We start from the raw sequence: 15799 nt of genomic DNA, 5'->3' as shown, positions 1-15799 counted from the left end.
CTTCACAGGAAAGGATATTACTGCCAGTAAGATTGTACCTAAATCAACCATTTATCAAATCATCAAGAACTTCAAGGAGAGRGGTTCAATTGTTGTGAAGAAGGCTTCAGGGCACCCAAGAKAGTCCAGCAAGCGCCAGGACCGTCTCCTAAAGTTGATTCAGCTGTGGGATCGGGGCACCACCAGTACAGAGCTTGTTCAGGAAGGGCAGCAGGCAGGTGTGAGTGCATCTGCATGCACAGTGAGGCGAAGACCTTTGGAGGATGGCCTGGTGTCAAGAAGGGCAGCAAAGAAGCCACTTCTCTGCAGGAAAAACATCAGGGACAGACTGATATTCTGCAAAAGGTACAGCGATTGGACTGCTGAGGACTGGGGTAAAGTCATTTTCTCTGATGAATCCCCTTTCCGATTGTTTAGGGCATCCGGATAAAAGCTTGTCCGGAGAAGACAAGGTGAGCGCTACCATCAGTCCTGTGTCATGCCAACAGTAAAGCATCCTGAGACCATTCATGTGTGGGGTTGCTTCTCAGCCAAGGGAGTGGGCTCACTCACAATTTTGCCTAAGAACACAGCCACGAATTAAGAATGGTACCAACACATCCTCCGAGAGTAACTTCTCCCAACCATCCAGGAACAGTTTGGTGACGAACAATGCCTTTTCCAGCATGATGGAGCACCTTGCCATAAGGCAAAAGTGATAAGTGGCTCGGGGAACAAAACATCAATATGTTGGGTCCATGGCCAGGAAACTCCCCAGACCTTAATCCCATTGAGAACTTGTGGTCAATCCTCAAGAGGCGGGTAGACAAACAAAAACCCACAAATTCTGACCAAATCCAAGCATTGATAATGCAAGAATGCTCTGCCATCAGTCAGGATGTGGCCCAGAAGTTAATTGACAGCATGCCAGGGCGGATTGCAGAGGGCTTGAAAAAGTAGGGTCAACACTGCAAATATTGACTGTGCATCAACTTCATGTAACTGTCAATAAAAGCCTTTGACACTATGAAATGCTTGTAATTATACTTCAGTATTCCATAGTAACACCTGACAAAAATATCTAAAGACACTGAAGCAGCAAACTTTGTGGAGATTAATATTTGTGTCATTCTCAAAACTTTTGGCCACGACTGTACTTGTCCTCTTGCTCAGTTGCTGTCTCTTATACACATCTAGATGTGTATAATTTCTTACAGTAGATTCATGCAACAGTTTTCATGTATCTTGTTCAATATTGTTGTATACCTCATTGTATACCTACCATTGTATACCTACCATTGTATACCTACCATTGTATACCTACCATTGTATACCTCATCACCATGGCACCATGGAATAGAACGGACAATCAGCCATCAGTAATTTTGTTTTTCTCTCCCTTGATTAAAAGTAGAAATGTAATAAGATCCGGATCACTTGTTTTCAGAGAGAGAGAGAGAATCTTCCATTAAGTAGGAGATAATTGATATGTTTCATTCCTTAAACTGTCTGATTTCTGTTATAATGACAACTGGCTTCTAGCAACTTAGGCACTTCCACTGATACAGAATGCATTCCAAATGGCACCCTATTCCCTACATAGTTCACTACATTTGACCAGACCGCTATGGGCTCTTGTCAATAGTAGTGCACTATGTAGGAAATAGTTTGCGATTTGGAATGCAGTCTGTATCAGTGGAAGTGCCTAAGTTGCTAGAAGCCTGTTGTCGTTATGGGGGGGGGGGGTTGAAAGTGGTACCATGAAAACTTTTAGATTGTTCATAACGGCTCAGATTGTAGTGGAATTTACTGGAGGGGGGAGAGAACTTCACAAGGGCATACAGTCACACAGGCAAAACACATACAGGTAAATGGCTCTCACACTTCCAGGCTGTGTAGCCCCCTTCCAGCCCATGATAAATGCTTGCAGTCAGTACCCATTGTCCAGTGTTGGCGCTGTAACACAGACACTTCTGTTAAGGGGTGTTTATGAAAATCCAAAACTGTCACGGTCCCCTGCGATCTCTCAGCCCAATGTTTACATTTCCCACTCATTTTTTCATTCCCACTGTAAACACCAAACCCCTGGAGTTTCCTCTGTTCCTCTGGCAAGAGGCAAAGCAGAAACGGCATGACAGACCGCAGGCTCTGGTCTCCTGGTCTCCTGCCATTTGGCTGCCTGCGGTAAACAATGACAATACTGCCAGAGCGCTAGCAGTTAACCCCTCTTTGACCCAATCGTCAACTTTCCCTGTTAAGTGGGCGTGGCCACCTCTCTCAGCTCTAATTGAATAACGACATCATGATTAATGCGTTAATTGATCACCTGAGTTGCGGATGATGGATGTTTTTCATTCTCTCTCTCTCTCTCTCGTTTCTTTTTTTCTGTATTGGTCTTACTGGTAGGATTGTCATCATGAACACAGCTAACATGCTCCCCACATACTCCTTCGCTTTGAACTCTTGACCGTTCACCATATCTCTCCATATTCCTCTCCCACACCACCTACAGCCATGCTATTGTGCCTCCCACGCCCAACAAAGGCCCTGTCAGCCCCACTCCCTTCGTCCCAATGTCTGACCTTGGACCTTTGCTCTATCCTCACCTTCTCTTCATCTTTTGCTCTTTCTCTTGCTCTAATGGTTAAGACATTAGGTTGGCAAGTGGGAGACCCAGGTTCAATTCCCACATGGTAAATATACCCAGTGTTACGCAGGTTTTGCTGACGTTATTTTCTGTCTATGTACCCACAGCCTTCAGTCGAGCTCCCATCCCCATGGCGGTGGTGAGGAGGGAGCTGTCGTGTGAGAGCTACCCCATCGAGCTGCGCTGCCCGGGCACAGACGTCATCATGATTGACAGTGCCAACTACGGACGCACCGACGACAAGATCTGTGACGCCGACCCAGCGCAGATGGAAAATACACGCTGCTACCTTCCCGATGCCTACAAGATCATGTCCCAGAGGTAACAATCTAGACCTCTATACACAGTGAGCTCCAAAAGTATTGGGACATTGACCCATTTGTTGTTGTTTTGGCTCTGTACTCCGGCACATTGCATTTTTAAATGATACTATGACCGAGGTGAAAGTGCAGCTTTAATTTGAGGGTGTTTTCATCCATATCGGGTGAACAGTTTAGAAATTGCAGGTCTTTTTGTACGTACCCGCATTTTAGGGGACCAAAAGTATTGGGACAAATTCACTTATGCATTAAAGTAGTAAAAASTAAAACATGTAGTCCCATATTCYTAGCACGCAATGACTACATCAAGCTTGTGACTACAAATTTGTTTGACTAATTTGCTGTTTGTTTTGGTTGTGTTTCAGATTATTATTATTATAGAATGGTAAATAATGTATTGTCATTGGAGTCACTTTTGGTGTAAATAAGAATAGAATATGTTTTTAAACYCTTCTACATTAATGTGGATGCTATCATGACTATGGGTAATGTGAATTATGATGAGTGAGAAAGTTAGACACACAAATATCAAACCCCAAAGACATGCTAACCTCTCACCATTACAATAACAGGGAGATTGTCTCATTGACACCCGCCCCAAGTACTGACGTTGCAATTTTAGTTACCTTTTATTGAGCCTTTGTCTGGGGTTGGCAGGGCAGGGCAGAGTGGGGGGGGGGGGATTTCATGAACAAACTTTGTCCATTCAGGGGATCACGTCCTCATTGAAAATAATACACAATTCTCCAATGTTGATAATTTGTGTTCCATTTACATTTCTGAATTGACTTTAATTAGAGATGGAATTGACCCTTCGCTAAGCCCTGCCTCAGAATGTTGGGCAACCAATTGCAGCGCTCCAATGGATAGCAACTGCTGTCAAGTCCAACACCTCGGACAAGCTCACGTTTAAATTGCATGAAAGCCAGTAAGGGCTATGGAAAACGGAATGTTTTCTTCATAAAAAAAATAAATAAAAAATTGAACAGTGCAGCAGGAGTACTTGCTACTGTTGATGGAGTATTTTTTGAATCTGAATAAGGATCCAAATGTTTGAAGAAATCCAATGTTTTGAGTGGAAGCGGTCAAGAATTCTGTAATGTTTTCCGATTGAACACTATAAATCCCTGTCTTGGCTGTAAATTCATACCACAAATACATTTGACCTGTGATAGAAATTAATGTTGATTTGAATACATTATCTGTTATTTGTCGACATAAATATTTTCTTGGTGAGCTATGGCTACATTGTGGGGATACCAGGAAATGGAGGCCGATTTGTCAGTGCAGACAAAGYGTATACAGCACTTTGACGGTGATTTAAGAGATTGTACACATAATTTGAGGATTTACATTAAGCAAATGTACACAGATCACCCAGGCTTTGAGCATACTGTACATGCAGCCAATGTGTTCGATTTAAGAAAAGTAAGCACATTCATCGTCGTTTTTTTGGTTGTGGTATGATGATCCTTATACAGTATTGTAATAGCCCTGGGTTGAGTAACTAAGTACTAGTAAGGAGAGATGGTAGACCAAGGTTGTCTGTCAAACCATTTTCCATAGATACACAGCATGATTTGGTTCAAGCCCTCTTTAAAAGCTGCAGAAATGTACCAGGATTTGTAGCGCTTGTCATGATCACGTCCTCATGAATACTGTAGGTTACGAGCACTCCACCGAGATAAGGTTTATCTAAATTGCTATTCAGTGTTGACACGTCCTCGTTTTCCAAACCCAGTGTTCCATGTGCTGCTTTGAGAATTCTAATGACGTTCTGCACATTACCTAACTGCCTTTCCCTCCACTTTGAGTGTAATGCACGACAAAGATGAGATACTCTCTGGTGTTGAGAAGTAGGGATAAAAAGGTAGGTCTAAACACCACTGTCAGATAATTGATCCGCCCCATAGCATCTCCCTTGTTATCCCTCCTGCACCGCCCACTCAGAACAGTAATCCTTGGCGGAATGAATCGAACTGGAGATGAGGAAGAAACAGAACAACAAAAAAGACAACCAGAGAAAAAGAACAGCGGCAGGGAACTGCACCTCTCTTTACCATCACAGAGCTAGCGGAGAGCAACTCACAAGAGCTAAACGGCAAGTGAAACCTGATTCAGAGCGAGCTCTTATTGTATTTGAGGCAAATTTGGCAAGTGGATAAAGGTTGTGGGTGGTGAGGGGGGCTCGGGGAGGGTAGAGTCCTGAGATTTGTAATACTAGCAACATGGCTAACACATTAGCATGTGAAGAGYCCTGTGCGAGGTGTTAGCATGCAGGAAAGCGCAATGGACGTGCGGGATTCTCGGCTGCAACCAAGCTCCCACAGCTGTTGCTAGGAAACCGGTAGCTAAGCTCATGATAAAACAAAACAAACAGAAACTAAACAGAAACAAAAACTCAGAAAAAAGTACGTTCAAAGGTGAGGGATAATGCAGAGGTTGGCACGAGATGAAAAGCGGGCCCGAAAATTGCTCGCTCTGCATTTGTTTGTTGGATTCGTCTGATTTCCCTGAAAGGATAATGTGGGGGAAAAATACATGCAGAAGAAGAATGGACCGCTCATCACACCGTTGCAGACTTTGACATACTTCAAAGCAAATCACAGTAATTATTCTTTGCTGTGCTTTTTTCCTGATTACAATTGACTGGCTTTGATCAGATTATCACATAACAAAATGCATTAGCATAGTGTTCAGACTAGGTATATATGTTATAACAAATAGACAATAGCAGGCAAACTCTCACTAATATTTTTTTTCCAGTGATTGTTTTCATATATTTCTTTAGGTCTATCCATGAAAAGGATATTGGTTTCCTTCACGTTGTTAGCTACTGGCTTCCGTACACAATGTCCTCCAAACTAAATGGGCATTGGCACTGGCATACAGACCAGCGACTGAGACACACTTCCCTGGTATTTGATATCCTACCCTGCTTTGCCTGTGCCTCCCTCTCCCCCCTCCCACTTAATGGAATGTTCCTCCTTTGGGATTTCTTTCTCTTTTTTTCCAGCCCATGAGCCACCTGTCTTCCCTGCTGGCACTGGCTAAGTCATTTTGACGGGCATGGTCTGGGTATCATTCACAGCCAGTTAATAGGACGAACCAGGCTGCAAGCTCAAACTCTAAGCCACAGGCTAGCATCCATCATCAGAAAAATACCCATCCATGTCACCAAGCCCGCTATCCGTCAATACACATTTAGCTAGCTCAACGTACTTTTCCTCCCTTCGGAAGAATGGAATGAACCCCCCCCCCCCCATGGAAAGACGGGTTGCTTACTAAAAATCCCATCGGCGCACAGAGTCTCTTCTAGCAAGGTGTTTGGTTCCATTACAGTCTTTTAAGCGAGGTCTAATAGCTTATGCCTGAGTGATAGCATGCCGCCGCGCCAGTGAGTGCCGTAATGCATCTCAAAATGAAAGCTGTCTCCCCACCATGCCCCCGACAGGATGAATGGCTCTGAGTCATTACTGATGCTCCCGCATGCGGTGGCCATTACGTGTCTGGAAAATCACAGCCACTCAAAGACGTGTCACCTGTGTGTGGGGCCGGGTTGCGACTGGAAGGTGGCTAATGATATTGTAATTCAACCAATGCAACCGGGACTAATTTGATGTAATTGGTGGCAATTACCACATTTTAGTCCACCTACTCTTCCCAATGAAAGTTCGCTGTCAACTAGGCCTGTATATCGAGTGTTTTTAATTTATCTACACAGGGTTTATTTTTTGGGGGCCTCTGGAAATCTCTCCTCAATAAACTCTGCAGTGAAGCTAGATTATTCATCAAAAGTGCTTCCGCCTGCAGCAGGGTGCTCTCATATCAATCAGGCTCTATCTCGACAASGTACAGGCGACGCGCCGTACTTCAAAAACAAACGGCGACGATATCGAACAACAACAGCCTCTGCCGTTTTCTCATCAGCGACCCAGCGCCTTTCCTCTTTTGTGTTCTCCCTTTCTTTCCCCTGAGGCGTTGTGGCCTTCACGGCCAGTTAATTACCGGCGATATCAAAGTCATATATCACCCGGCATCTCTGCAGACCTCGCCGGGTACCTTAAGGGGGAACGCCTGATAGGCTGATAGCATTGTGTCACGCCCGTGTATGATCCCCCTTGTAGGAGAAGAGGGTCATAAAGGAGACTCCTCCACTCCCCTCTTCCCCCCCATTTCTATCCCTTTTTCTCTGAAGTTTTCATCTCCACCATCGCTTTTGGGCCCTGATTGGATATCTACTGCTGATTCTGTCTATACACAGGAAAGGGTCTCGCCTCTCATCAGCCAAGTGCTGTTTCGAGTTTGCCCCCATCCCCCCCACCCCCTTGTTGAGACAAACACTCTGAAAATGTGAAAGAAGTACCGTGTTGAAACGTGTTTTAACAAGGAAAATGTGCTTTTGTGCTAGATGCTTTTTTTTCTTTTAACTAAATTGACTCCAGTGTGTTTTGATTTTACACTAGTTCCCAGTAATTCAGATGGATATTTACCATCAGGTTGAGTGTTGAGAATTGCATGATATACCACTGGGGATTTGAAGCAACAGCAGGTCAACAGTTAACTTATTTTACAAGTATAACATCTTAGTTTTTTGGGGCTTTATTCACTTTGTCAAATGCAGGCTAGAATGTATGAAACAAGCAAAACATAATTAAAACTTAAAATTCCTCATCAAAGACAGAGAGGTGGGGGAGAGAAAGCGAGCATAGTGAAGAACCTTACTCCCTCACCATTGAGCTTGCAATCCGGTCAAGTTTCCGTCATTCTTGGCATTTGACCTACTTCAGGGTTTAAGAATTTGATGAGATATTTATATTAAAAAGAAACGATTACTTTAAGATTCCCTTCAGTTCCTATGTCCTTCCTCTTTCAAATCCTTTGACTTAACTGTTGTGATGTCGTAAGCGTACATTTCACTGGCGGGATAGGCAGACTCTCTTTCAACYCTGCCAATTATCCAACCAAGTGGATATTCTGTTTTCATCATTATCATAATTAGTTTTGGCATTTCTGTTTCACATTTGTTGATGCACATTCTTGTGAATTTGTTCCTTGATCTATGCATTTTTCATTGTTTCAGCAAATGGTTATGGAGCAAATGGCATGTGACTGTATACAATTTACTATTAGTACAAGCTAGGAGGGTATTCAGAGTCTTTATTTATGTACAAACACTGGTGAAATGCTAGTACTATTTTGAGAGGATGTTCACAGCACTGAAGCACAAACCACATGGAATGTCCTTACACAGAGGGGTAGATCAGCCCAAGTTGGCCCCGACAACGAGCTAGACATCAGCACACAAATGACTCTGCAGTCCTCTCTCTACTTTATACCCCATTGTGTATTAATCATGCCGCATATTCCCGCTTCTGTTGCTTGATCATATCTCTCTCAACCCGTTTGCTCATAGAAGTTTGCCGAACATTTATTTTGCTCTTCTCTACATTTTTTTTTAAAGCCAATTCAAGTTTGGCCATTTTGATGACTTGGCGATATGGAATAGACGAGCGAGCATAGTGTAACAGGAGTTCGCCGAGCCGAAGCGGGATAATGTCTCATCGAAGATCAATTGGCTGTCTCTGACAAAAAGTCAGCCCTTAAAAAAGGCTTTGGGCGTTTTGCCAGCCTTCAGTGCCTTCAGAAAGCATTTTTACCTCGTGACTTACAAGTTTTGTTGTGTTACAGCCTGAATTCAAAATGTATTAAATCCATTTTTTCTTTCATCCATCTACCCACAATACCCAATGATGACAAAGTGAAAACATGTTTTTAGGAATTTTGGCAAATTCATTGAAAATGAAATACAGAAATATCTCATTTATTAAGTATTCACACCCCTGAGTGAATACATGTTAGAATCACCTTTGGCAGTGATTACAATTTTTCTTTAAAAAAATCTTCAAGCTCTGTCAAGTTGGTTGTTGAAAATTGCTAGACATTTTCAAGTCTTGCCATAGATTTTCAAGCCATTTTAAGTCAAAACTGTAACTAGGCCACTCAGGAACATTCAATATCGTCTTGACAGAGCTCATCTTTGGCCTTGTGTTTTAGGTTATTGTCCTGCTGGAACATGTATTTGCCTCCCAGTGTCTGGTGGAAAGCAGACAACCATGTTTTCCTCTAGGATTTTRCCAGCGCTTAGCACAATTCCGTTTCTTCTTATTCTAAAAACCTCCTAGTCTTTGCCGACGACAGCATACCACGATGACAGCCACCATGCTTGAAAATATGAACAGTTTTACTCAGTGATGTGTTGTGTTGGATTTGCCCCGAACATAACTTTGTATTCAATACAAAGTTAATTTCATTGCCCCGTTTTTTTCTGTATTACTTTATTGCATTATTGCAAACACGATGCATGTTTTGGAATATTTGTATTTGTCATGTTATGTTAGTATTGTGGAGTAACTACAATGTTGTTGATCCATCCTCAGTTATCTACTATCACAGCCATTAAACTCTGCCACTGTTTTAAAATCACCATTGGCCTCATGGTTAAATCCCTGWGCGGGTTCCTCCTCCTCTGGAAACTGAGTTAGGAGCCCTGTGTCTTTGTAGTGACTGGTTGTATTAATACACCTTCCAACGTGTGATTTATAACTTCACCGTGCTCAAAGGGATATTCAAGGTCTTTAAAAAAAATATATTTTTATTTTTTACCAATCTACAAATAGGAGCCCTTTTTAGCGAGGCATTGGAAACCCTGGTCTTTGTGGTTGAATCTGTGTTTAAAATTCAACACTCGATTATGGGACCTTACAGTTAATTGTATGAGTCGGCTACAGAGATTAGGTAGTTTAAAAAAAAATCATGTTAAACACTATAGCACACAGAGTGAGTACATTCAACTCGTGAKTTATTAAGCAAGTTCTTACTCCTGAACTTATTTAGGCTTGCCATGACAAAGGGGTTGAATACTTATTGACTCAAGACATTTCAGCTTTACATTTTTTATTAACTTGTAAAAATGTCTAAAAACACTTTGACATTATGTGATATTGTGTGTAGGCCAGTGACACATCTCCATTTAATCCATTTTAAATTCAGGCTGTTACACAACAATGTGTAAAAAGTCAAGGGGTGTGAATACTTTCTGAAGGCACTGTATGTTTTTTAAAGGGGGTAACCCAGGTCATGCATGACAATGCACTGTATGTTTTTTAAAGGGGGTAACCCAGGTCATGCATGACAATGCACTGTATGTTTTTTAAAGGGGGTAACCCAGGTCATGCATGACAATGCACTGTATGTTTTTTAAAGGGGGTAACCCAGGTCATGCATGACAATGCACTGTATGTTTTTTAAAGGGGGTAACCCAGGTCATGCATGACAATGCACTGTTTGGTTTATAGTACATAAATTACATGTTTGCATCTTAAATATTTGACCCATAGATGCAACAACCATATGTAATGTTGGTTAAATTCTCAGTCAGGCAATAAATAACTTGTGTTTATAATGTTTATAATTATTACAGATATATGCTCATCGGGGGGGGGGGGGGTGTAATATAAGATATGTATTTTGGCTTGGTGTTGAACTTCACATATAAATCAACATTTGAGAGTAAATTCCTTGGCTAAGCATGAGGTAGGATAGAGATTATGAAGACTGATGAGAAGGAGAACTACCCACCACCGAAATGAAAAGGGAGCTTACCATGCCAAGCGGATGAGCAAGTAGTGCGATCATTGGCCATGCGTGACCTGCAAAGCCCTCCCTCGGGTGTCTCCCCCGTTGTTTAAAGTCAAGCCCTGCATTAGCATTTTAACTCCTCAAACAAAGCGGTGTCATATGAATTTATGCATGAATTTAATCTCTGAATCACAACTATCATACGTCTGCTTCTCGCACACCCTCAAGTTATTGGAACGGGTTTATTTTTAGAAATAAATCTCCAGTCTCAAATATGCTGAGTTTGTGTTTTGTCTATCTATTTTCTATTGATTAACATTGTGCTGTATGAGGCCTGTTTGAGACCAACACTATTATTTAAAAGGCAGAGCAGTTTGCTTCTGCAATTTTCTGACCTATCTGTCATAACTTATACATGTGCTGCAGGGTGTGCAGTGCCGACTAACTATTAATCAAGCTATTTCCCTCAAACTATGGTCGCGTTGAGCACCTGTCAGTAATAGAATCTGTCAACCACAGCATGAGACAATGGTGTGTTGTGAATACCGAAACAAATGTGCCACAATTAAATAAAGCKAAAGGAGGTTTGCCGACAATACAAACATAAATATGTAAAAGGGTAATAGAGAAAAGAGCTCTGACAGAAAAAGTAATGTCCCCCCATGGAATACACAGAACATGCAAGCAATAAAATTCAATCCAGTCTGATGATTACTTTAGGAATATGAACCCAATTCCAATCTGTTCATGTTTGCCTTCCTCATTCATCTAACCCTCTATTCTATACTGTGCTTTTCACAGAAAAAAAGTGTCATTTTTTCCCCCTTTTTTTGTCACCTGATATAGTTGTTCAGCCCTGCCTGCCTTCTTTCTTTCCACCCGGCTTGATTAGAACCTGCTGTATTTCCATTTGGCCAATTAGATATAGTAAATTCAGCCTGACAGTCTAACCTTCCAGCCAACGAGCAAGCCTGGATCTTAGACCAGACTCAACAGTGATTAATAAAAAAAGGCCTAAACTGGCAGTGGAAAATGCTTTTGGGAGGTTTCCCCAAGCGGAGCGGATTGATAACTCAAGGTATAGAGGAAGAAAAAGAAACAGGAATGAATCCAGTAGCCGGGCGGTTTGAGAATCCCTTTGAGTTTTCTTATGCCCCCACAAGTTGAAGAAGTAAAAAAGTGGGTGAATTTGAGAGGTTGTAACTTCTCAACTTTGAACTGTTCTCCTCAGGAAACCCTGACATATCTCGGGCCTAATGTGATACAATGCCAGATTAATAGCCTCYTGCGGTGCGGTCACTGGTTAAACATGTGTCGTAATGAAAGTAAATGGTCGGGAGGAGGAGGTCTCAGTGAATTTGTTAGCTGTGGGAGGGGGTTTCGCTTGGATGCATCAGAACAGTAAAAAATTTGGTAATTCTGACAGGGGCAGGTGGTTAAACGGAACACTTGAAGCACACCGACCTCGTTCCCAGCTGATGTTTTCCTCCTTTGCTCAGATATCCCTCTGTCCTCCCTCTTCCTCCATTCCTCTTTTAATTGGCAGCTTGGAGTAGACACCCATTTGATGTCTACTATAGCTCATCGRTTCCTCCAGTAAGCCGACTCAAAGTGAACGCGTCTAAGGTGGCAATTTCTCGATTTTGTCGTCTTATGTAGGAGTGGGCGGCCGACTTCGCTTAACCTTTGGGTAACTTTGCGTTGAGCCATCCTCGCCTCGAAGATGAAACATCATGCTTTTCTGATTTATGTCTCATGTCTACATCATTACCAGTCCTCCTAGGAATCTTCTACTCCCTTCCGTGCACCCTGCCCCTCTAAAGAACTTTCCCCTGKTATAAATTCCTGCACCAATCACTTGCGCTAAGGGCTATTTAATTTAAATTGATGTGCGAACGGTAGAATGGTACAATTCACCTGAAAGACTGTGCCCCTATGAATCAGGCTCTGCGTGTCAGCCCAGGCTCCATGTTTCATTACACCACAACCCAGGTGATTTACACCAGCCTAAATTAGCTTGGTAATGAAAGCCTCTCCTTGTTTGTACCATATTGTTCCACTCCTAATACATCATCTATAGAGAACTAGGCAGACTTGGGGGAGGTAGGTCAGAGGGGCCGAGCTCCTTCATTTCCTTGGGAATGACCTCGACGGTAACGGAGCACACTTAGCCATACTTCTGTGTACTTTGGTCCTGAAAATAAGACTGCCGWAGTCTGGGAAAGAAAATAATGACATCGCCCAAGTGTCACGTTTCTGGAGTGTCCATTAGCTCCAAATAAACAAGATACATTATTTTCATCTGGGAGTCTAGGAAGTCATTAGCTTGGTTTCTGATTGTTTATCTAATTTATCCCCTTCTCTCACTGCTAGTCCAAGTGGTGCAGTGATATTGAATCATTCATGAGAACAGGGGCTCATCTTGGAGTTTGTTTGTCGGGATTTGAGTCTGATTTAGCTCCGTTGTGCCACTGCCAGCCCCACTAGTTGTCGAGTCGATGGCACTCTCTCTGGTTTTCTCCCAGTGTTTTTACAGCTGGGGATTTACTGCATTTGTCACGGAGTGCTGTATGTGTGTTTATATGTGTCAGCTGGATTGGCCAGGCGGCACTGTGGACTCAGACGATGGGGAGAGAGTGTGGGCTCATCTTGTAGAGCCGAGCCCAAACGAGGTGCCCTGGTCCTCAGTCAAACGGTGACTCAAGCTGTTTGTCTGGGACGGCATCCAGTCGGAGCTCAAATCAAATGTAATCAAATTGTATTTATCACATGCGCCGAATACAACAGGTGTAAACCTTCTCGTGAAATGCTTACTTACAAGCCCTTAACCAACAATACAGTTTAAGAAAATTGGAGTTACTAAATAAACTCAAGTAAAAAAAGTAACACAATAAAATAACAACAACGAGGCTATATACAGGGGGTATGTGTGGGGATACAGGTTAGTTGAGGTAAAATGTACATGTAGGTAGGGGTAACTTGACTATGCATAGATAATAAACAGTGAGTAGCAGCAGTGTAAAAAAAAAAAAAAGGGAGGGGGGGTGTCAATGCAAGTTGTTTGGGTGGCCATTTGATTTATTGTTCAGCAGTCTTATAGCTTGGGGATAGAAAGGAGCCTTTTGGACCTAGACTTGGCGCTCCGGTACCGCTTGCCGTGCGGTAGCAGAGAGAACAGTCTATGACTTGGGTGGCTGGAGTCTTTGACATTTTTGGGCCTTCCTCTGACACCGATGACAACCGTTGTCATCAGCAAACTTAATGATTGTGTTGGAGTCGTGCCTGGCCGTGCAGTCATGAGTGAACAAAGGAGTACAGGAGGGGACTAAGCATGCACCCCTGYGGGGCCCCCGTGTTGAGGATCAGTGTTGTTGCCTACCCTTACCATCTGGGGGTGGTCCGTCAGGAAGTCCAGGATCCAGTTGCAGAGGGAGGTGTTTAGTCCCAGGGTCCTTAGCTTAGTGATGAGCTTTGRGGGCACTCAACTCTGACGTTATGAGAGACTTTGTCCTTCTCCCAATTTCCAATGTACTCTCCTACTCCATATTATGCATATATATTTCTCTCTTGGTCTCTCTCTCTTTTGCTCCCTTTCATTTTCTCTGTCTCTCCCTCTGTCACACACACACACACACACACACACAAACACACACAAACACACACAACCACACATGCATGCATGCTCGCGCGCGCGCGCGCACACACACACACACACACACTTGCTCCTCCCTCAGTGGGCCTAAGCTGGATATGAATGGGTGGCCACGGGACAACTTCTATGGGTGCAGCACTCTGGGGCAGCAAAAGAGTTGCCGCCGGCGGTGCCACCTGCTTCCACAGTCGAGGCGAGGGAGCGAGACGTCCCCTTCTCTCCCCGTTTTCCTCTCTCAGGCGCGCCGCGTCCCCCTGGGGACCTGTTTCTACCAGGCTTCCCTCGCTCATCCCGAGTCACCCCACCTACTGCGTCCATCTTTTTGGCAGCATCCATCCGGTCGTTGGTTCATAATTGTCTCAGATTTCAACAGCAGGGCTTTCCCCCAACACTTTCCAAATAAGTTTGTATAGGAGCCTTCTGGAGGTTGTTACAGTCTCTGGGCTTTATGTCTTTATTTAAGTCTTTTTTAGGATGTCTAGATTCAAATGTGTTTGACTATTATAACATGGGGTGACGCTTCTGTTGTTTTGGATGCTGTTACAACTTCTGTGSCGATGGTCGCAATTAGACTTCCCATGGGTCTCCGCTTCACAATCTATGGGATTAATATGAATAATAMGAAATTATAGGAAAAGGGGATGCAWGGGATGWCAACTATCAATCTTTAATCTGGAACATTTATGAAACAATCCCTATGATCAATGTTTCATACCSGATACTGCACAATTCACTTTGATCCGAGGTCAGACGTGGCGTTGAATATTKTATCAGTTTGTACCCCACAACCCTAAAATATATACTTAATGAAGACATACTATAGTCAAGTATCATGTATGATTGAAGTCCTGGGAGCTTTTGAGAACTGTCTTTATATTTAAATTGCATTGAAATGGTGACCTAGCCACAACAAACCTTGTGTGGGTGRGTGTGTGTGGCTGCGTGGATGTGACGTTTACCTTTCATGTGTCCCACCCATCAGCTTATTTTGATAATTATGATGACGCCGTAGCACACTCCACGCCATGTGTGCATTTATGGTAAAGACTGATTTCCTAAATGAAAAAATAAATATCTTTGACCATTTCACTTCCAGTCCATGATATAATAAATGCATCATGGATACTTGGATGATGTCACTTCAAAATATCTGCATGTTTTGCAATAGGTTTACCTGTACAGAAGGAGCTGAATATTATTCGCTAAGATACGGATTATGTTCAGTCACGGAGTCAATACAAACATATCATGTCACTGTTATTCGTTTTGCAATACCGACCTATGTGTTATTAAAAAAAAAACGTACTTCTCGCCAATAGCTGCTTTTCCTCATTATCCTTTCCTCATCTGAGAACAAATTCAATGCAATGTTCCCTCAAGGTTTATATTGGCCTGGAGAGCGGCCTCTCATGCTGCCATACCTGCTTGTGAAAGCTAATTATACCAGGTTATTTTCTGACTGGGAGCATGTCAATATGACACAGTGGGGAAGCTCTCAGTAGCTCTCGGTCCACAGTGCCGCATTGTTATTCATGAGCCTTAATTCTGTCAATGGCCCCC

At 42.9% G+C, this 15799-nt stretch overlaps 1 protein-coding gene across 8 annotated transcripts in view; it reads left to right on the top strand.

The window, feature by feature from the left end:
• Nucleotides 1-15799, top strand: part of LOC111960292 (adhesion G protein-coupled receptor L3-like) — a 345871-nt gene that overhangs the window by 146502 nt on the left and 183570 nt on the right. For all 8 annotated transcript variants that reach the window (XM_023982240.1, XM_070437819.1, XM_023982239.1 and 5 more), the window contains one exon: nucleotides 2734-2947. In XM_023982240.1, coding sequence (XP_023838008.1) covers nucleotides 2734-2947 — 214 coding nt within the window. The remainder of the gene's footprint in view (nucleotides 1-2733; nucleotides 2948-15799) is intronic.

The sequence above is a fragment of the Salvelinus sp. IW2-2015 genome, linkage group LG37, assembly GCF_002910315.2.
Source record: "Salvelinus sp. IW2-2015 linkage group LG37, ASM291031v2, whole genome shotgun sequence".
NCBI classification, from domain to species: Eukaryota; Metazoa; Chordata; class Actinopteri; order Salmoniformes; family Salmonidae; genus Salvelinus; species Salvelinus sp. IW2-2015.
This window is presented reverse-complemented; position numbering and strand designations above follow the sequence as displayed.